This window comes from Pan troglodytes, chromosome 11 (genome assembly GCF_028858775.2).
Source record: "Pan troglodytes isolate AG18354 chromosome 11, NHGRI_mPanTro3-v2.0_pri, whole genome shotgun sequence".
Taxonomy (NCBI): Eukaryota; Metazoa; Chordata; class Mammalia; order Primates; family Hominidae; genus Pan; species Pan troglodytes.
The window spans coordinates 59576383-59599440 of record NC_072409.2 but is presented as its reverse complement, the minus strand read 5'-3'; the positions used below and the strand labels follow the sequence as shown (position 1 = coordinate 59599440).

Sequence of the window (23058 nt, the reverse complement as noted above, 5' to 3'; positions counted from 1 at the left end):
TTATGCTATGCATGTGAAAACAATAGTTGTCGTGAACTGAGTACTTCTCACATCAGGATTGTGCTTTGCCTGTGGGCCCAGGCTCAACATGTTAGATATCTCCATTTTATAGATTTAAAAAAAAAAAAAAACATGAGGCCACTGTCAGTGTCTACAAACAAGTAAGAGGCAGAGTTTCGATTAAATTCTAAATTTGTGATTCAAAAATCCAGGTTCTCTTTTACACACCTCATTGCTTCTTTGTAATTCCAGAGAGCTAAATAAGTCATGCCAGAACATTTTATTTTCTATGTGGCTGAGGGTCTACCCACTCAAGAAGGTAAAAATAATAGAAAAAGCTTTCTGATGAACACCTGTGGCACACACCTGTAATCCCAGCATCTTGGGAGGACGAGGCAGGTGGATCACTTGAGCCCAAGTGTTAGAGACCAGCCTGGGCAACATGGCGAAACCCCATCTCTACAAAAAATACACAAATTAGCCAGCTATGGAGGTGCACACCTGTGGGAGGATTGCCCAAGCCCAGGGAGGTCGAGGCTGCCATGAGCTTTGATTGTACCACCGTCCTCCAGCCTGAGTGACAAAGTGAGATCCTGTCTCAAAAAATAGAAAGGGGAAAAAGAAGTTTTCTAAGATTGTATTATGCAATTCCTCACCTCCTCCAGTATGTTACAGTGAATATTTAATAACCTTTTCCTGGAAACTCATCCTTCACATGGATGACTGGACCACACCATAAATGAGGCGATGCTCCCAGGGTCTGCAGTGGGGAGGCTATTGGTCCACACAGTGGTACTTTTCCAGTTTGCTTGTCAGAATATGATTTTGATTCTTCCCCTGGCTGCTGTTCATGTGTTTGAAGTCCCTTTATTTATTTATTTATTTATTTATTTATTTGAGACGGAGTACGGCTCTGTTGGCCAGGCTGGAGTGAAGTGGCATGATCTCGTCTCACTGCAACCTCCACCCCCCAGGTTACAGCGATTCTCCTGCCTCAGCCTCCTGAGTAGCTGAAATTATAGGCACGAACCACCATGCCCAGCCAATTTTTTAATATTTTTAGTAGAGATGGGATTTTGCCATGTTGGCCAGGCTGGTCTTGAACTCCTGACCTCAGGTGATCCACTCGCCTCAGCCTCCCAAAGTGCTGGGATTACAGGCATGAGCCACTGTGCCAGGCCCCTTTTCTTTCCTTAAATGGGGATCTCCCACTGCCTTGGGAACGAGATAATCAAACCAATTAGAGCTATATGTAAAATGAAAGTAAAATAGGCCTGAAGGGCTGGCCCACAAGGACCCCATAAGAGCCCAGATTCCTTAACTTCCACTTTCATGTCAGAGCAGCCCCACTGCATACCTCTTTTGTGCTGTGTCCCAGATAAAGGAGTACATCATGTTACCGAGTTCTAAGTAAGTGGGGTGCACTGAAACTTTCAGTAGAAGCAAGATGCAAACACATACAAACATGTATGATGTTATTTATTTTCTCACTGGCACTGGCCTACTGCACTTAAACATTTCCATCAGACTCAAAACATAATTTTATTTCAGAAAAAATATTTTACCTATTTAGCTTTTGTTTATACTGTTTTATTATTAATAGGTTTTTTTTTTCTTTTTTTAAGAGATAGGATCTTGCTATGTTGCCCAGGCTGATCTCCAATTCCTGGCTTCAAGCAATCCTCCTGTCTCAGCCTCCTGTGCAGCTGGGACTATAGGTATATGCCACTGCTCCCAGCTTGACTTAATGGAATGTGTTTTTATTCACCCATTGGAAAAGCCTTTGCTACATATTAATACAAACTTCTCATTAATAAACCCTCTTTTTTTTTTTTTGAGACGGAGTCTCGCTCTGTCGCTCAGGTACGATCTCGACTCACTGTAACCTCCTCCGCCCGGCGTCAAGCAATTCTCCCGTCTCAGCCTCCTGAGTACCTGGGATTACAGGTGCACACCACCATGCCCAGCCACTAATAAATCCTTCTTAAAGAAAATAATATAACATGAGCATAACTTTGCATGAATTTTAATGTCCTGGAGGCTTGTTGCTTTGTATAAAGTGCAGGTCAGTAAAAATTAAAATGAGGTAATGTGGTATAATACGATTAACCCAGTAAGGGTACAATAAAGGATGGCTATTATTATTATTTTATTGTTATTATTATTTTGAGACAGAGTTTCGCTCAGTCACCCAGGTTACAGTGCAATGGCACGATCTCGGCTCACTGCAACCTCCACCTCTGGGTTCAAGCGATTCTTCTGCCTCAGCCTCCCGAGTAGCTGGGATTACAGGCACCTGCCATCATGCCCGGCTAATTTTTTGTATTTTTAGTAGAGACGGGGTTTCATCATGTTGGCCAGGCTGGTCTTGAACTCCTGACCTCAGGTGATCCACCCACCTTGGCCTCCAAAAGTGCTGGGATTACAGGTGTGAGCCACCGCGCCAGGCCAAGGATGGCTATTATTTTCACATGAATTCAACTGAAATCACGATAGGGCAACACCAATAACAATGTTTCCTATATAGCTTAAAAACTGTTCTTTGTCATCCCCTCATCTACCCAAAGGGAATTAGAACTAGCCTGTTAGGTTGCTTGACAGGACCACTGAATGCTGGGAATCAACCATACTCTATTCTCTCATTTAACAGATGGGGAAGCAGAGGTCCAGGGAATTTGGGAAACTTGTCCACAAAGGGACAACTACTTTGTGGCTGAACTATGTCTAGGACCAGGGCTCTCTTTATCAACATGAGTATCTCCTTCCTTTATCTGCCCCTTCATGTTTACAAGGCACCTCCTCAGCTCCATGATTTTGTTTGTTACGCTACATCACTCAGCTCATGAAAACGGCTTTTTTTCCTCTTTTCTTGTCTTTGGAAGATTTTTTGCATTCTTGTAGCAGCTGATTCCATATTAACCTTTAAATTGAAAAAATATATATACACACAGACACATATGTGAATATGTGGGAGAAACAGCACTAGGTCTCCCTGGACAACCCAGTGCAGGCCACACCTTGGCAGTCACAGAGCACAAATAAGAAATGGTCTTCCCGTGTGAGTTGCTTTCGACACTTCAATGCTAAAGAGCTCAGAAGTGCTTACACTTTGAAAGAAGCCTGAAAACATTTGTAGGCTACCCTTTAATGTGTCTCATTTGGAGACAGAACAGTGAGCAGGTTGACCAGCTGCTCTTCATGTACTTCTTGCAGTAAATCTTTCAAAGAATGAAGAGTGAAGACAATTCATTTTTCCTCCTGGAATTTTTCCTTCTTATTATTTTGCTTTTTTAAAGGTTGTTATATTCAGGTATAGGCATAAGACATTATAAAAGATAAGGGATATCATGTGAGGGAGGAAATCCGACAATCCAAAAAATCTTCCATAGAAATTAAAAATCAGAACTTGGGGGCAAGGTAGGAGGCAACACATTCTTTCTACAGAGCTGTGACACATAGCCCAACTGTCCTCAAAAGCAGGAATAAAAAAAATAAACAACAACAACAACAACAAAAAACAGACCTCAGCTGCATAATGAAGCTGGGGTCTTGGCCTGATAGCTTTTAATGTCCTTAAAACGGGGCTGGGCATCAAGCATCTTTTCCGGAATAGGCCAAGGAAGACAAGTCCAGTTTGGTTTTTAAGGCTTTAGTGAGCTCTGCGGCCAGCAGCTCATGGAGGGACACGCCGTCGTGGGAGTACACCCAGTTTTTCCCAGTCCAGTCATAACGCTTAGGTCCACTGGAAGACAAAACAAATGCATAGTAATTCCACAGCACAGCCCTTCAGATGAACCACTGATTCCACAAATGCTGCCCCCAAGAAATTGACTGGAGTAAAGCTCTAGAAAATAACACAAAATGAGCTACAGTGTATATCTGCCTTCTTATCTTAGCATCTAAGAAGAGTTATACGATATATCTTCTGCAACAATTCCAAGAATGATTCTCAAAACCTGAAAAAACATTTGACCCTTACTGATAAGTCTCCAGGTATCACACTTTGATCTCCAGCTTTTGCTACCTCACATGTGATACCTGCTATGCTGGAGCAGTGTTTTAAAAATTAGGGCCATTTTTGTGCTACAGATGTAACTTGTGCCTTACCTATAATATTATTAGTTGTTAAGGTGAAATTCACATAACACATTAACCATTTAAAAATGAATAATTTGGTGGCATTTAGTACATTTACAATGTTGTGGAACCACTACCTCTGTCTAGCTTCAAAACATCTGCATCACCCCAAAAGGAGACCCAGTGCTGTTGTTCCTTGGTATCAATAGGGAAGGGGTTCCAGGATCTGCAGATACCAAAATCCGTGGGTACTCAAGTCCCTGATATGAAATGGTACGATACATGCATCTAACCTAGGCACATCCTTCTGTATGCTTTAAGTCATCTCTAGATTACTTATAATGCCTAGTACAATGTAAATGCTGTTAATAGTTGTTATATTGGTTTTTATTTGTATCATTTTTGTTTTGTTTTTTATTTTCAAATATTTTGATCCACGGTTGGTTGAATCAGATGTGGAACCCACAGACACACAAGGCCAACTATACCCATTAAACAGTTATTCCCCATTCCTTCCTCTCCTAGCACCCCAGCAATCACCTAAACTATTATTTTTAAAACATATTTTTCTTAATTCAATGTTAAATTCAAGACATTGAGAGCCTGGTGGGCTAGTTCATCCACCTCAAGCTCATCCAGTGAATAACGGCACATGCACGTTGCTTTGGGAATGCCGTATTCGTGTGGACAGATCGGAGGCTGGCTTCTGCCATGTCTTCTTATACCAGATGTACATTCCACTTCCTCATGGCCTCATGGATGATTGGCCACGGCAGCAGATAACACTAGTGCATGTGGCACCCTGATGGAGGTAAGAACAGAGTGCATGGGAGCCCAGAAGAAAGGGCACCTGAGTCTGCCTGAGCACTCAAGGAGGGCTTTTCCAAAGACTGAGGCTAGGATGAGGTCACCAGGAAGGGAAGCTTGGGCAATAAAAGTATCAAGGATTCCTGCATTATCAACCAAATGCTGGGGCTTGAACCTGTTCCCAGTATGGAGATAAAAATGAGTGAACCAAACCATCAGGGTCACAGGAAAAGGACTAATAAACCACACCAAGCCCAAGGACCGTCCTCTTGGCCCTATACTCTGATACTGCTATCGGGTTGCCAGGCAGAGCCTGAGTGACCTCTAGACCCCTCCACACTGCCTGAGGTGCTCTGAGCACAGGCACTGATGCCCACGTGTCCCTAGAATTCTCCTTTATTCTGCAACCTCCTCAGGGTGCGCAAGGTGGGAGGTAAGACTGCTGATTTCACAGGACCTGAAAAGTTGTCAAATTAAAACGAACAAACAAACAAAAAAAACAGGCCGCTGCAGTGGCTCACACCCATAACCCCAGCACTTTGGGAGGCTGAGGTGGGAGGATTGCTTGAAGCCACGAGTTTCAGACCAACCTAGGCAACAAAGTGAGACCCCATGTTGACAAAAAAAATTATTTTTAATTAAAAATAAATAAAATTAAGAAAAAAAAAAAACACAAAAATCGGAAATGCAGCCAGATGAAAGATATTTTGAACCAATGTGAAAGGCTGAGAGGAAAAAAAACAAAATTTTTTTTATATTAAACAACCTTTATTTGAAAAATAGTGCCTTACCATCCTAATGCTATCAATCAAACTTCAATAAGAGCAACTGCAGCATCAACCAATAACAGTTGCTAAATTAACAAGAGATCAATCAAAAGTGCTTTAAAGGGAGCAGCACTGGCTGGTGTTTCCCTGAGCCTCTGGGCATTCAGGACCCCGGTACAGGGAAAACAGAATCAAACCAGCTGGTGTTCTGCATCCAAGCCCTCGCATCGTTACCTGCCTCCCTCCTGGTGGCCCTGGTGGCCCATGGTCCCCCTAGCACTTCTGAGCCCCTGTCAGCTGTGGGCGGGGCGCCAGGAGCCACAGGCCACTTGTAAAAGGTTGGAACTTGGTCTCATAGTCAGCTGGTTTCTTCCTGCTGTGGTCATTTTCTTTTTGGAGTGCCTGGAGCACTGTCTCAATGGACACAGCGGCCCTCCAGCCTTCCTGGGCCGTTTTCTTTCTTTCTTTTTTTTTTGAGATGGGGTCTCACTGTGTCACCTAGGCTGGAGTGCAGTGGTGTGATCTCAGCTCACTGCAACCTCTGCCCCACAGACTCAGGCAATCCTTCCACCTCAGCCTCCTGAGTAGCTGGGACCACAGGCATGCACCACCACACCCGGCTAATTTTTGTATTTTTGGTAGAGACGGGGTTTCACCATGTTGCCCAGGCTGGTCTGGAACTCCTGAGCTCAAGCCATCTGCCTGCGTCAGCTTCCCAAAGTGCTAGGATTACAGGTGTGAGCTACCGTGCTTGCCCCCTGGGCCATTTTCTTACAGCAAATTGGAAGAGTCTTTCTTCAATTCCTGGGCCAGGTTTTGGGCCATCTTGTAGTGGTCATGGGTGTGACACATGTGGTTCAAGTTTTCATGCACCTTGCTTAGTCTCTGCTAGAGGTCGGGCAGTAGGCATCCTCCTCCGTGGACTCCCGCTACGGCCTCATCACGTTTTTGGTGCAGTTCAGGCAGAGCGGGCAGCATCAGCTGCAGCCTCGGGAGCTCCGTCTCCAGCTGTGCCCTTGCACCCTGCAGAGGCCTACTCTCCAAGCTCTTTACTCCTTTGGATTTCTTCAGAGGGACTTGTAGCCGGGAAGCTGGGAGACCACCATGTCTGGTTTCCCTGTTCCCCTCCACTGCCAAGTCCCCATCATACCACCCTTGAGCAGAGGCAGGACATTCAGCGGGGTGAGTATCAGAAAGTGACATTATTTATGCAATGTCTTGGGGGAGTGGAAAGAACTCACAGTAGCCGCTTAGCACGAGGAGGCCAGTTGCTTCACTCCAACATTCATGGCCTGTTTCATTCCTGCCTTGGCCTTTCCTTCTTCTCCTCCTTTTTTTGAGACAGTCTCACTCTGTCGCCCAGGATGGAGTGCTGTGGCACGATTTCAGTTCGTTACAACCTTCGCCTCCTGGGTTCAAGCAATTCTCCTGTCTCAGTCTCCCGAGTAGCTGGGATTACAGGTGCCCGCCACCATGCCTGGCGAATTTTTTGTATTTTTAGTAGAGACAGGATTTCACTATGTTGCCCAGGCTGGTCTCAAACTCCTGACCTCAAGTGATCCGCCTGCCTTGGCCTCCCAAAGTGCTGGGATTACAGGCGTGAGCCACTGTGTCTGGCCCCTTCTTCTTCGCCTGCAAGCATTGCTTCTGTCTCGCAATTTCTTGGTCAGGCAGCTCTGCGGTTTGCTGATGGTCAGTGCCGTCATTCAGATAGTCTGCAGTTTGCTTCTGAAGATCCTCTCCATGGTGCTGTGAAGCATGCAGGACGCGCTTTGCATCAGTCACTCGGGGAAGTTCAGGAGGCCTGCTTTTCATGCTTTTTCAGAAACTAACCTAGGTCCTGACACGAGGACCTGCTCATTTCATTTGGAACCCTCGAACAGAGGGTTTGGAGCAATCAAGGACTGGCCTCTGGCATGGTCGACGTAAGACCACCACCAGCCTGAGGTGCTGGCCACATCTTGGCCCTGGCCTTTCTGTGGATCTCACCTTGGGCCGATTCTCCCCTTCTCAACTTGTCATCTTCTGACTGTGAAGGCCACCACAGCAGTGCACGCCTGGGTCACCCAGGGTATTTATAGGTTCCTTGGCACTAGTCCTAAGATTCTGCACATCACTAGCACTGCCGCCCACAGGAGGGCCAGCAGCAGCTGAGGTGGCATGTCGTGGCAGCCAGCAGGCCCTCTGTGGCTCCCGAGGGCTCCGCAGCTCTGCCTCCACTTGCCAGTGGCCTGTGGGCCACAAATCACCACTCGGAACCCTGTGGGGTGTTCTGTCTCAAACAAAAACAAGGGCCCATCAGTCATTGTAGACCTTCTGTTGGGCTGGGGGGAGGGGAGGCACCCCATGTTCTAGAAAATTGTGTCCCTGATTTTGCTGTGCCAACAGAAAGTGACATTATTTATGCAATGCCTTGGGGGAGTGGAAAGAGCTCATAGTAGCCCCTTAGCACAGGCCACTCCAGGCCCCACCTGGCCCTACAGCACAGCTAGTGGGTCAAAGCAGGGCCAGGTCATAGCCCCGTGTCCACATGCGATCCTCTCAGGGTAGCATGGTGGCCTGCCTCTGTCCCTTCTGAGGCTCGTTACCAATTTCAAGCTTCCTTCTGCTGCAGGGAAGCCCGGTCCCACCTACAAAGAGTCTGTCTCCCTTGCTAGATTGAGCTCCTTGAAGATGGGACTGTGTTTTCTTTATCTCTGTATTACCAGTAGCTCATCAATGCCCATTATACACTAGAGGCTAAGTCATTTTTGGTCCTGTTTTCTTGTTGACTCTATTCTGACTTAGGACATGTCACTTTCCCCACTGGACCTGCATATTCACATCTGTGAATAAGAGTAAGTGGGTAAAGACCCTTCTTGCTTTAAAGCCCCTCCAATACAGAGACCTCTGAAACCAGAAGCAGAAGCTGAGGAGTGGTGAATGGTGCATTTTCCCTGGCATGATGGCTGAGACCTGCAGATCTGGCTATGAGGGTGGTATCTTGCCAGTTGAATGCCTCTGCAGAATTTCACCCTACTTTTCAAAGCAGACTCAAGGATGATCTTTATTGTTGATAATTTCATGTTTTTTTTTTGTTGTTGTTGTTGTTTTGAGGCTTTGTTATTGACACAACAGCTTCTGGAAATCTTTTCCACAGAGAGTATGGGGACTTCTTTAGCCAAGTTGGGCGGGTGCAGGCTCCAACTGCTCGGCAGCCACTGTCCGGGCCACAGCATGTCCACAACCTCCTGCTCCTCTACAGGGGTTTCTCCAGACATAACCGTGTGTCTGGTCATGCCATTTGCCACAGGTATAAAAACAATGACGACGGCCCGAAACTGCGGGATCTTCCCGCGGAATCCTGTGCCTTCGCAGGTACAGCTACACGGCGCTCCCGCGCTCCGGCCTGCTCCTTCCAAGAAGACAGGCGCAGAACGGCCTGGGTCCTGCTCCCCCGGAACCCCGCAGTCTGTGTGGGCAGCAGGCCGGGAGTGGGGAGAGCCGCCCTGGTGGTGAGGCCCGGAGCGGGACGGCTGTGTTAGGCAGCATCCTGGCCTCCAGTGACCAGCAGACTGACTCGGCCTCCATCCCCCGCTGGGAGCTGCCGTCTTGCCGCCACTTCCCACAGAAGCACTGAGAGCTTGTCCTCAGGGCCCGCTTCTCTGCCTCCCTTCCCCCGACTCCCATCCGGCGGTGGCCACTCTGGATCTGCCGGAAACTGGGCGCAGGAAGGGGAGGGGCCTGAGGTGGACCGGGGAGCCTGTGGTCTCTGGGTGTGGCCTGCTCCGGCCAAGGCACCTCTTCAGTCTCACCCAGTCTCAACCTGCCCCGCCCCCCATATATATATATATATATATATATATATATATATTTTTTTTTTTTTTGAGGAAGATAGTATCTGTGACAGTAAACGGCATGCTCAGCAGATCTTTCCAAATTCCCATGCTTCTGAACACAGCTAGAGCGTATTGCTGGGCAGTGTGTCCAAATACGATATGGACGTTTTCAGTCTTCAGATATGGGGAAAGTTCTTTTGGGGTAAGTGCCTGCCCGATATCTACAAAGCCACTGATCCCCAAAAGTGATCGCTGGACCGAGCTGATCCACTTCGATCCCCCGGAGATGAAGGATAAGAACACACAGGCTCAAGCACAGCCAGGGTCAGGAAGAATGACTGAGGCCACAGAGGCTAGTTGGCCCACAGAGGTTAAAATCCTCCAACCTCCAGCACACTAACTGGGTCTAAAAACCAATACAATCTGTGAATTAGGGCCTTCCTAGAATGACAGTGATTTCTAGTGCTGTTTTTGTTGAACTCTAGCACACTTCCTGGATGAGAGTGTGGGGAAAGGAAACATAACACTATTTATTCTGAATAAAGCATTAGAGATCACAGAATAATAAATGGTAAAATATTAATTGCCTAAAAATGATGTCAATGTTAGGGGGTAGAGTAAGGTTATAATTTTTAAAAAATGCAAATACCGTTAGTCTTTCAAAGAATTCTATGCTAGTTTTATCTGGCCCTTTCCCAATTCACAGTCAACATGCTCTCTTTGGAAGTGCTAATGAATGACTGGATCTGAGAACGTTTTGTGGGCATTTCTCTTTTACTTTCTTACAACCACTTCAACAGCAGCCAGGCTGCTGAGGGATGAGGGATGTCTCTCCCTGCATGTTCTCAGGCTTTCAGATGCTATGCAGGCCACATTGTGTCTCCAACACAATCTTTTATTCCTCTAGATTGAAAGCACATCAATGGAAAAGGCAGGAGTGATTAAATGCCCTGGAGCAGCAATATATAACACTCTACCACCTCCACAGGGTACACAACCCCAACCTGCAAAGGGAATTCAAATAACCCTTTACCTGAGAGGCTCAAAACAAGTAGAGGTCAAACTTTAACTTGCTTTGAAGACAAAGTGCAACTTGTTCAAACGCTACAAGGTCAAAAGTAGCTTTTTTTAAAGTCAGGGCAATAATTTAATAGAGGAAAACTGTCTAGGCTGGATTTGGAAAAGTTATAAGCTACTCACTTCAGATCTTAATATCCTGATGCCTGCTTACAGTATCCAAATTGTCAGCAGGGAGAAGTTATGTAACTAGAGTAAACTTTTCTACTGAGAATGAGACAGGCTGCAAAATATCAGGAAAGGCTCACTTACAAGGATGCTAACATAAGACGATGACTTTTTTTTTTTTTTTTTTTTGGGACAGGGTCTGGCCCTGTTGCCCAGGCTGGAGTGCAGTGGCGCGATCTTGGCTCACTGCAACCTCCACCTCCTGGGCTCAGGCTGAGGCTCAACCTCAGCCTTCCAAGTAGTTGGGACTATAGGCGTGTGCCATCACACCTGGCTAATTTTTATATTTTTAGTAGAGGTGGGGCTTTGTGACATTGCCCAGGCTGGTCTCAAACTCCTGAGCTCAAGTGATCCACAGGCCTTGGCCTCCCAAAGTGCTGGGATTACAGGTGTGAGCCTGCACCCAGCTGTGACTTTATTTTTATTTTCTTTACAGAGACAGGGACTCACTATGTTGCCCAGGTTGGTTCTGAACTCCTGTCCTCAAGTGATCCTCCTACCTCAGCCTCTCAAAGTGTTGGGATTACAGGTGTCAGCCACTGTGCTCAGCCGACATTTCTTAAATGGTCCACAAGTCACATTTCGGAAGTCTTTAAGAATTACATATGTTGACTTCTGAACATACCTACATACCTGGATGGAGAAGATAGCCAGATTTGCTTGTTTGGCGTCTGCTTGTTGATCACGTAGGTTCCTAGATCTCCACCCAGTTTAACAGTTAAGACACCACTCTAGGGGATTAGGTGGAAAAAAGCATAAAGAAATTAAAACAAGAAAAAGTTAGCACTTTGTCATCATTGCTTCATGTTTTATCTCAACACTTTCCATTTCTACAAGTACACAAAATACACCATAAAGAAATGTCTTTTAGTATTTAGAAATAGGAGTTTGTGTAGGAAGAGCTTTGCTTTCAGAATCAGAATAGGATTAATCATAATGATGTTGTATCTCATAGAGCTTTCCCTGTTCCCTGTGAGGTCTGCAAGGTGAGAATGGTGGTGAAGCTCGGAGAGTTAAGTGACCTTGTCTCAGGTCTTGGTGCTGGCATCTGGGACTGCTGGTTTGTTGCCCTCAACCATCAACCAGAACATACTAGAGGACATAAAAAAAATGCAGACTCTAACTCTATTAGAGTACCACGTCAACCCAAACATCAGACATGACAAGTCTATTACAGAGGAAGTAAAAGGAAGGTAAGGAAGTATGCAAACCATCTGCTTTGCTTGTCTTAGGAGAGCATTAGCTTCAGCTCTGTTGGTAGAAGGCAGAAACTCCAGATGAAGTGTTTTATTTCCAGACTCTTCCCACGCATCTAACAAGCTTCTCAGATACTCCTCCAAGGCTTTATTTTTCTCTAAAGAGCCTTGAATTCTTCAAAAGACTAGTTGGTCCATCTTTGACCAATAAATGCTCATTTAAATTTGAAAACACTCTTTCAACAAAAGAGTCCTTTACTTCTAAGGCCTGTGGTCTCTTTAGAATGGGTGAGATATGAAAGAAACAGCTACAGGGCTAGTTCTCTGTATTGGAACTGGTAAGCAGGGGGAAGCCTGCTGTTCCCCATCTTGTGCATGACTTGCAGAGATACACGGTGGCAGCCTTTTTCTGTGCATTCTAGAGCCTCCATCCAATCGAGAGGCTCTGAATGATTCTTATAACACACTTTCGCAAACACAGAGAGCTATTTAGGCCAGGCATGGCTCATGCCTGAAATTCCAGCACTTTGGGAGGCCGAGGCAGGCAGATGGCTTGAGCCCAGAAGTTCCAGACCGGCCCAGGCAATAAGGCAAAACCCTGTCTCTACTAAAAATGCAAAAATTAGCCAAGTGTGGTGGCATGCGCCTGTGGTCCCAGCTACTTGGGAGGCTGAAGTGGGAGGATCGCCTGAGCCCAGGAGGTTGAGGCTGCAGTGAGCTGAGATCACACCACTACACACCAGACTGGGCGACAGAGATCCTGTCTCAAAAGCAAAGCAAAACAAAACAAAAAACCCAAAAAACAAAGAGCTATTGAAATTCCAGAGGGTAGTAACAATAATAATATAACTGATAGGAATGGGACAAGGGGCACTACTGGGTTATTTTTTTAAAATAACATCTTTTTCTGATTCAAAAACAAATGTATAGAAATGATGGAGACGTCAGCAATGCAGACACTGATAAAAATATTAACCACTATTTACTCGGTTCCTACTGTGCCAGGCTTGGTGTTTGGCACTTTGTGTAAATTGTTTCCAACTTGACTACAATTGTTGGCGGTAGGATTCATTATTCCAGTTTCACAGATGAGGAAAACAGAGGTTCATAGTAAAGAGTACTCAGTAATTGGCAGAGCTAATCTTAAATCCAGGTCTCTGTGGGTCCAAAGACACTGTTCTTTCTATAACATGAAGCATTCTCTCAATCCCATTAACCAGCGATAAAAGATATTCACTCTCAGGTATCAGCTGCCAGTTTTTGTTTGTCTGTTTTTACAACAGGGTCTTGCTCTGTTGCTGAGGCTGCAGCAGTGGCAGGATCATGGCTCACTGCAGCCTCAAACCCCTATGCTCAAGTGATCCTCTGACTCAGTCCCTGCCTCCAGAGAGCTGGGACTACAGACACCACACCTGTCTAATTTTAACATTTTTCTTTTGTAGAGATGAGGTCTCGCTATATTGACCAGGCTGGTTTCAAACTTCTGGCCTCAAGTGATCCTCCTACCTCGGCCTCCCAAAGTGCTGGGATTATGTTACAGGTGTGAGCTACTGCACTCGGCCCCATTTTTTTTTTTTTAAATTTTACTACAGTAAAAAGCACATAACACTAAATTTACCATATTAACCATGTTAAGTGTACAGAACAATAAAGTATATTCACACTGCTGGGCAGCATAACTCTAGAACTTTTCACCTTGTAACACTGAAACTCTATGCCCATTAGACACTAATTTCCCCATCCCATAGCCCTTAGTAACCACCTGTCTACTTTCTATTTCTATGATTTTGACTCATCTTTTTTTAATTGAAAATAAAAATTATACATTTATGGTGGTGTTTCTGTGATTTTTGACTACTTTTGACTACTTCATCAGTGGACTCATAAGTATTTGTCCTTTTATGAGTTGACTGCCAGTTTTTGAAAGCATTTTTTAAAAGGGCTGGGATTATACAATACATAAGTTTGTTTAAAAAAACATTTTTTTTTCCTGAAACCCATTTTTACTGTTTTGGTATGACTATATTTCATTTATTTAAAAGTTTCTTAAAACTGAGGCTGCGTGTGGTGACTCATGCTTGTATCCTGGCACTTCGGGAGCCCAAGGCGGGAGGATCGCTTGGGCCCAGGAGTTCAAGACCAGACTGGGCAACATGGTAAAACCTTGTTTTTACAAAAAATTACAAATTCACTGGGTGCGGTGGTGCACACCTATAGTCACATCTACTTGGTAGGCCGAGGTGGGAGAATCACTTGAGCCTCAGAGATTGAGGCTGCAATAACCGGTGATCACGCCACCACACTTCAGCCTGGGTGACACAGAGAACTTGTCTCAAAAACAAATAAATAAAAGTTTCTTAAAACTGTATAATTCAGGAGTTTTTAGTATTTCACAAAGTGTGCAAACATCACCACTATCTAATTCCAGCTATTTCCATTGTCCCAAAAAGAAACCCCGCACCCGTTAATACTATTTCCCACTCCTCTCATACAGAGTTTTATAAATTATTTTTCCATGAGATAAAGAGCTCATCCAACAATGATAGACTGGATTAAGAAAATGTGGCACATATACACCATGGAATACTATGCAGCCATAAAAAAGGATGAGTTCATGTCCTTTGTAGGGACATGGATGAAACTGGAAATCATCATTCTCAGTAAACTATCGCAAGAACAAAAAATCAAACACCGCATATTCTCACTCATAGGTGGGAATTGAACAATGAGAACACATGGTCACAGGAAGGGGAACATCACACTCTGGGGACTGTTGTGGGGTGGAGGGAGGGGGAAGGGTGGAGGGATAGCTTTAGGAGATATACCTAATGCTAAATGACGAGTTAATGGGTGCAGCACACCAGCATGGCACATGTATACATATGTAACTAACCTGCACATTGTGCACATGTACCCTAACACTTAAAGTATAATAATAAAAAAAAAAAAGAGCTCAAAGAATCAACACACAATCATTGGTAATTTGTCCTCTTTGTGGTCCTTAAATGCTCCAGTTGTGTGTTGCACCCTATACTGGGGGGCCACAATCCAGCAGAAAGGGCAGAGGACTGAGTATAAGACGCGAGTTCCAGGTCTGGTATCATCACTGATGAGCGGCGCCTGTCTGCCATGATGTCTCTCCTGCCTCATTCGAGGACTCAGGGCAAGAACTAGGGGCAGATGCGTGCTCAAGGTCTCCGCACTTGCGTCCATCACCACAATGCCTCAGCACACAGCAAATCAGGGGGTGCACATGCAACCACTGAAGCCAAAACTGACTTTTTCCTATCGGAATTGGACATCTTTTGAGTGACTCCAGGCATCAGGCCACTCTTTTTCAAAGGGCATATTAATAAGCAAATGTGAGAGCCCTTCCAGCTCCACAGCTCTCAAGCTATTTTCACCCCCTGGCACCTTCTCTGCAGTCAACTTCCTCCCTCCCCACATGAGACCCACTCACCTCTACCCTGCTACCCCTCTGTGGGTCCCATTGCCTCATGGTGCTTCCTGCCTCTGCATTCAGAGCTGCCTGACTGCTTGCTTGTCCCCTGACCTCCACTACTTTAAGCACCTTAGCAGCAGGAGATTTGTCTTTTCATGCTAGCATCTGCAGGTCTAGCACCTCCATCCCTCCTGCAAAAAGGACATTTGTGAATGAATGACCAACTGGTCAAATAGTGAATGAGCAGATGATGACCAGGTAGTGTGATACCATCTGCCCAACTTAGGGCAAGGTTACACAGGGCAGAAAACCCCAATGCTCAACTTCCTCCCACCAGTCTGTTCACTGTAAATAGATTTTTTCCCCCACAGATCTTGAAACTATTTTGGAAGGAAAGTGGTGATAGGAAAGAAACTAGCTGCATTAGTTCAGCAGAAAATCTTAATGCTTTTGGAACTGACTACAAATAGACCAGATAAAGAGGGCTTTCTCTTCATCATCATTATTATTCCTTAGACAATCTGAGTCTATTTTGGGAGTGTGCATGCCCTTAAGTGCAGGGGGAATAGTCAAAATATGTAGCAGTTTCTGAGACACAGGCACTAGCCAATCAGCACAGACAGTGGCCACAGCTGGTGAGTCTTTTTTTTTTTGAGATGGAGTCTCGCTCTGTCACCCAGGCTAGAGTGCAGTGGCTCGATCTTGGTTCACTGCAAGCTCTGCCTCCCGGGTTCACGCCATTCTCCTGCCTCAGCTTCCCAAGTAGCTGGGACTACAGGTGCCCACCACCACGCCCGGATAATTTTTTTGTATTTTTTTAGTAGAGACGGGGTTTCACCGTATTAGCCAGAATGGTCTCGATCTCCTGACCTCGTGATCCGCCCGCCTCGGCCTCCCAAAGTGCTGGGATTACAGGCGTGAGCCACCGCGCCCGGCTGGTGAGTCTTATTGACCCCTCCTAGTCAAGATCAGCCCTACCCACGTAGGAGCAAAAATAGCAATTACTGTTGTCACCAGCTCACTTGTAGAAATAGACACATATAAGATGGCATGTTGGGTCTGGAGACTTCACATACATATGACCTCCTTCATTTCTAAAGTAGATACCAACTTGCTAGGATGCACTTTTACCTATGTCATTTTAATTGATCCTCTTATAAATCTGAAGAGAGGAGGTTAATGTCACTCATTTCATAGCTGAGGAACCTGCAGCTTGCAAAAGTTAGATATCACATAAGAACTCTTGGAAAGAAAATACAAATCCAGGATGCTAAGCCAGATCCTTTGTCTCCATATCCAATGAGGTGGCGCCTCACTGGGCCAGGAACAGTGACTCACACCTCTAATGCCAGCACTTCGGGAGGCCGAGGCCAGCGGATCACTTGAGGTCAAGAGTTCAAGACCAGCCAGGCCAACATGGTGAAACCCCATCCCTACTAAAAATACAAAAAAAAAATTAGCTGGACGTAGTGGCACGCGCCTGTAATCCCAGCTACTCGGGAGGCTGAGGCAAGAGAATCCCTTGAGCCCAGGAGGTGGTGGTTGCAGTGAGCTGAGATCGTGCCACTGCACTCCAGCCTGGGTGACAGAGTGAGATCTCTCTCAAAAAAAAAAAAAAAAAAAAAAAAAAAAAAGATGCTGCCTCTGAGCAGGGGTTTTTAACTTGGGATTAAGTGGTCTCAGGGGGCTGCAGACACTTCCAGCTTGAAGCTGGAATGGTACTCCTGAGTATGTTAACTTAAGTGTAGCTAAAACTGCCTCCTTACATATTTTAAGTTTGGATCTAAGGGCTTCTCTGTACATAGTGAACTGCAATCTACTCTTGTACCAATCACCGAGTTTTGGCTAATCAAAGGCAGCCAAGTGTTCAAACCAAGTTTAAGGCAAATACCAAGCTGTAACCAACCTGGCTGTTTCTGTACCTCACTTTCATTTTCCTTTTTCTTTTCTTTTTTTTTAAGATGAAGTCTTGCTCTGTCACCCAGGCTGGAGTGCAGTGGCGCGATCCTGGCTCACTGCAAGCTCCGCCTCCCAGGTTCACACCATTCTCCTGCCTCAACCTCCCAAGTAACTGGGACTACAGGTGCCCGCCACCATGCCCGGCTAATTTTTTGCATTTTTAGTAGAGACAGGGTTTCACCGTGTTAGCCAGGATGGTCTCGATCTCCTGACCTCATGATCTGCCCGCCTCGGCCTCCCAAAGTGCTGGGATTACAGGCGTGAGGCACTGCACCAGCACCAGGCCCTCACTTTCATTTTCTGCATGTCACTTTCCTTTTTCTGTGCATAAATCCTAAATCCTCTCCAACCACGTGGCACACCGTGGAGTCTCTCTGAACCTATTCTGGTTACAGCCTTCCCGATTTATGAATCATTCTTTGCTGAATAAAACTCTGTTAATTTGTTTAAAGTTTTTTTTTTTTTTTAAACAGGTGAGTATGGAAGTTTTTATTGGGAGAGGGACCAGAGCAGTCATCAGATTCTTAGAGGGAGGTCCTGATCCAAAAAAGATGAAGAACCCTCAGTTCTAAGACAGTAATTTGCTGACACCTTAGTGAATAAAGAACATGTCAACAAGCAAATCCTTATTAAAATATCTAAGATGCCAGGACTCCACCTGGGAAAAAAAAGAGGTCAGCTTGGAGGTAACTTCAGGTAGTGGGGTGACTCTAACAGTCTCCAGGCAGATTTTACTAGGTCAAGTAGAGCAGACTCCACAGCTTCCTAGTGACAAGAGGTCCTTTCAGCTCTGGTAGAGTGTCTTCTGTAATGACCAGTGCCAGTAAGGGGTGATGCCTGGGTCAGACATTGGCATCCACCCGTTACCTGGACCACTTGATCAGATGACACACCAGTTAAGAAGCCACTGAAGTCTCCCACTCCACAGGGAGAAAAAAGAACAGATGTCCTCTTGGGTGTATCTGGATTACTGCTTTCATTTGTCTATTTGGCCAGTAGCGAGTTGGTAAAAGGTGTATAAATGCTGAGAGGCATCAACGAAAGCATGTTTTGGAAAAGTCTCATTTACATATGAATCAATATTTATTAAGTCCCTACTATGTACTTGGCACTGTTCCAGACACTGGGATCAAAGAATGGACAGTGTCCCTGCTGTTGAGGAACTCAGTGTATTATAGGTGGTAGCTGACGTGTAAATAGACAATTATAACACAGAGGGATCAGTGCTCCACAGAGTCAACCTCAGAGTGCTGGGCAAGGGAGAAAGGAAGGACCGTGTCTGCTTGGAGTATCTAGGAAGGCTTCACAAAGGAGGTAACTTCCAGCTATATCTCAGGGGAGGAAAAGACTGCTCTCCCACAAAGCTCAAGTAATAATATTATCAAACATGAAATACATAAATTAGTTAGCACCTGAAGGACTCTAATCAGGAATTCATACTCTAGGGTACAGAGTTAGCATTTCAATGTAGTTAATCACAAGTCCAAACTATAGATGGCAGCCACTGTATATCTTTAGCTTTCTAAATCTACACTTAAGCATTTGCTAATTAGTAAATGATTTGTTAGAAATAATTTTGCCCTTGAGTGATACTCAAGGTATATGAATTGGCTAGAAAAATATAGGCATCTCTTCCTTTGAAAGAATGGGTTACAGAATCTGGAAAGCCTACTAGCCTAATGTTGTCTTCAGAGACGCACTCTCAGGGCAGGAATCAGGAAGGTTCTCTGACCCACTACTGGGAGCAGAAGGTTTTGTCGCCTGGTTCAAATTGATTCAATGATGTGAGAAATAAAAACAAAATTCTAAGCTCCCAACTGACTCAACAAACTATCTTTTGGCCAAGGGGAGCCCAGAGATACCTAAAAAAAATTTTAAGTTTTGGCCATGATGGGAAAGGAGTTCAAACAGGACTCATTCTATTCCCTCCCTAACTGCCATTAGTTTTTTTTCCCCTAAGGGGTAAACAGAAACTAACCCTTTCAAAAAAATTATTTCAGGCCATGCATGGTGGCTCATGCCTATAATCCCAGCACTTTGGAGCTGCCTGTAATCCCAGCACGTTGGGAGGCCGAAGCAGTTGGATTACCTGAGGTCAGGAGTTCAAGACTAGCCTGACAACATGGCAAAACCCCGTCTCTACTAAAAATATAAAAAAATTAGCCAGGTGTGGTGGCAGGCGCCTGTAATCCCAGCTACTCGGGAGGCTGAGGCAAGAGAATCGCTTGAACCCAGGAGGTGGAGGTTGCGATGAGCTGAGATCACACCACTACACTCCAGCCTGGGCAACAGAGTGAGACTCCATCTCGAAAAGAAAAAAAAAAAAAAAGACTCACTTCACCACTGGTATCAACCAATCACCTAATTCTGCCCTTCCCTTTTAGTGGTTTCAGCACAACTGACTAGCATTGCTTCCTGATAACCACTGACCACAGAGTGGTCTAAGACAGGGTCTTGCCCTGTCACCCTGGCTGGAGAACAGTGGTGCGATCATGGCTCACAGCTGCCTCGAACTCCCGGTCTTAAGTGATCCTCCTGCTTCAGCCTACCAAATAGCTAGGTTATGTAGATATGCAGTCTCATTTTGTTGCCCTGTAATACATGTTAGTGTTAAGCTTCTGCCTAAGGTGAACATGGGAGACATGCTGCACACGTTAGCTTACTCCGCATGCGTGCGTATTCATAGATCCTCCCTTTGTGAATATTCATAGATCCTCCCATAATCTGTTGAATATGTATGCTTAGCTACGCCTCTCAGCATAAATTCATGTTCCCTTTGCCCCTTCTTGGAAGTGCTTGTTTTTCAGTTATGGCCAGAGGCTCTGCTTCCTGCCTACAGGTAGTGGGACCCTCTTTAGAAATAGTCCTCCTTTCTAAATTTATAGATTTGTGGCTGGGCGTGCTGGCACACACTTGTAATCCTGGTGCTTTGGGAGGCTGAGGTGAGAGAATCGCTTGAGGCGAGGAGTTTGAGACCAGCCTGGGAAACATAGCGAGACCCATAAATAAAATAAAATAATTAGCCGAGTATGGTGGCATGTGCCTGTAGTCCCAGCTACTAGGGAGGCTGATGTGGAACGATCACTTGAGCCCAGAAGCTTGAGGCTGCAGTGAGCTATGATTGTGCCACTGCACTCCAGCCTGGGTGACAAAGCGAGGCCCTGTCTCTAAAAATAATAATACTAAATACCATATTTTTATATAAATATATTTAATTAAATATAAATATATTTGTGACTTTTTGAGTTCAATAGAAGTAAACCAAAAGACGACTTTTGCCAGGTGCCGTGGCTCATGCCTGTTAACCCAGCACTTTAGGAGGCTGAGGCGGGTGGATCACTTGAGATCAGGAGTTTGAGACCAGCCTGGCCAACATGGTGAAACCCCATTTCTACTAAAAATACAAAACTTAGCCCTGTATTGTGGCACATGTCTGTAATCCCAGCTACTCAGGAGGTTGAGGCGGGAGAATCGCTTGAACCTGGGAGGCGAGGTTGCAGGGAGCTGAGATCACACAACTGCACTCCAGCGTGGGTGACAGAGCTAGGCTTCAACTCAAAAAAAAAAAAAAAAAAAGAAGAAGAAGAAGTAAACCAAACGCGGCTGCTAGAATACTGGCACATTTGCTTCTAACAAAACATTCATGCAAAGTACTCTGGTCAAACTGGGGCTTCACTAATCCTATAAAAACAGGTTTCATGACTGCTTTTGTAGCTTGCTAATCAATGTCTGCATGTGTGGGCAGAGTTTAGCCTGCAACTTGGTTTCCCTGCAGTTACAGGCTCTAGTAGAGGCTAGGGGAGAGGAGGCCCTTAACTCCCCCACCTCTAATCAGGCTGTGGATGCTTAAGTTGGTAGGTCAGTTTGTAAGAGTTCCCAAGCAGCCCGGCCCTCTAGGGCTGCCTGTGCAAGCACTTTAAAGCCCTGCCCAGGCACTACTGCATTTTTTGCTGCTGACAGCAATTACTGAATCTACTTGGAAGGCATTCATTCCTTCCCTGCTCCATTGCTCCTTTTTTTTTTTTTTTTCAATTCCCTCACTGTCCTTATAGTCAGGCTTGATACCTTCTCTAAGACTTGGTTGCCTCCTCCATTATGTGGAGTGCCTTCTCCATTCAGTGCTCCCGCTGCAATTTCCAATACCATTTCTATCGCTTTAGTCTGATGGCTGATTGTCCTCAACAATTCCATGATTGAATCCAAAATGCACGCTTCGTGACATTTCCTGGTATTAGTTAATTGCCATCAAGAGGATTAACATCTTTGAGGAGCCAGGCGCGGTGGCTCACACCTGTAATCCTAGCACTTTGGGAGGCTGAGGTGGGAGGATTACTTGAGTTCAGGAGTTCAAAACCAGCCTGGCCAACGTGGTGAAACACTGTCTCTACTAAAAATACAAAAATTAGCTGGGTGTGGGGGCGTGTGCCTATAATTCCAGCTACTTGGGAGGTTGAGGCAGGAGAACTGCTTGAACCCGAGAGGCAGAGGTTGCAGTGAGATCATGCCACTGCACTCCAGGCTGAATAACAGAGGGAGACTCTGTCTCAAAAAACAAACAAACAGACAAACAAACCAACCAACCCAGAAAACCATCTTCGAGGGATTTTCTCCCACTGGCAAAAAAGAACTACTCTAAGGCCTAAGCAATAATTCTAAACCCAAAGGCAGACCCTTGCCCAAATCTGCCACCTGGTGGCCAGTCGATAAGGACCAGCACTTCCCTGGCTTCTAAGATCTGGGGCTAATGTTTCATCCAACTCAGAAGTTCTCACACCAGGCCGGACCTGGTGGCTCACGCCTGTTATCCCAAAACTTTGGAAGGCTGAGGGGGGTGGACCATTTGAGGTCAGGAGATCGAGACCAGCCTAACCAACATGGTGAAACCCCGTCTTTACTAAAATACAAAAATTAGCTGGGCATGGTGGCAGGTGCCTATAATCCCAGCTACTCGGGAGGCTGAGGCAGGAGAACTGCTTAAACCCAGGAAGCGGAGCAGTGAGCTGAGATTGCACCACTGCACTCCAGCCTGGGTGACAGAGTGAGACTCCTTAAAAAAAAAAAAAAAAAACAAAACAAGTTCTCATACTAGCTGCATATTGGAATCATCTGTGGAGCTTAAAAATCCCAGTGCCCTGCCCAGGTCATGCCACACCCCAGACCAAGTAATCAAAATCTCTAGGAATAAGGCCTAGGGATACACATTAGAATCCCAGGTGAGCTTTTCAAAAATATGCTTCCCAGGAATGCACCCGACCTACCCCATCACTGTCTCACAGGAGCAGGGCTCAAGTCTTTGTAATCTGAATAACTTTTGGGCAGTTATCTTATCCCTGCTGAAGAACTACGGGTCTAGTTTGTTGTTCTCTCCATCTGCCTGCTGGACAAATACACACTCAGGCCTCTCTCTGATTTGCCTTCATGGGTATCCACTGAAGCTGGAAAATGAGGCTCAGAGAGGCTGAGTGACTTGCCCAGAGTCACAACAAGCCTGGTAGAGCTGGACTGCAGCTTGAAGCCTAGTCTTGTCTTATCTATCTAATCTATCTATTTATCTATTTATCTATCTATCTATCTATCTATCTATCTATCTATCTATCTATCCATCCATCCATCTATCTATGACAGAGTCTCGCTCTGTCACCCAGGCTGGAGTGCAGTGGCGTGATTTTGGCTCACTGCAACCTTCACCTCCCGGAACCCTAGTCTTTTAATCCTACCTACAACTACATGCTACTTGATGCTTAGCT

General features: G+C 45.4%; 1 protein-coding gene across 3 annotated transcripts in view; it reads right to left on the bottom strand.

The window, feature by feature from the left end:
* The window catches only part of FXN (frataxin), a 63057-nt gene that overhangs the window by 22718 nt on the left and 17281 nt on the right, over window positions 1–23058 (bottom strand). Inside the window, exons 4-5 of one of the 3 annotated variants that reach the window (XM_016960929.3) lie at window positions 11348–11445; window positions 1460–3742 (exon numbers count right to left, since the gene is read on the bottom strand). In XM_016960929.3, coding sequence (XP_016816418.1) covers window positions 3592–3742; window positions 11348–11445 — 249 coding nt within the window. In that variant the 3' untranslated portion in view covers window positions 1460–3591. Of the gene's footprint in view, window positions 1–1459; window positions 3743–11339; window positions 11446–23058 lie in introns of those variants that run through there. The other 2 variants (XM_016960930.3, XM_016960931.3) reach the window with 2 other exon arrangements.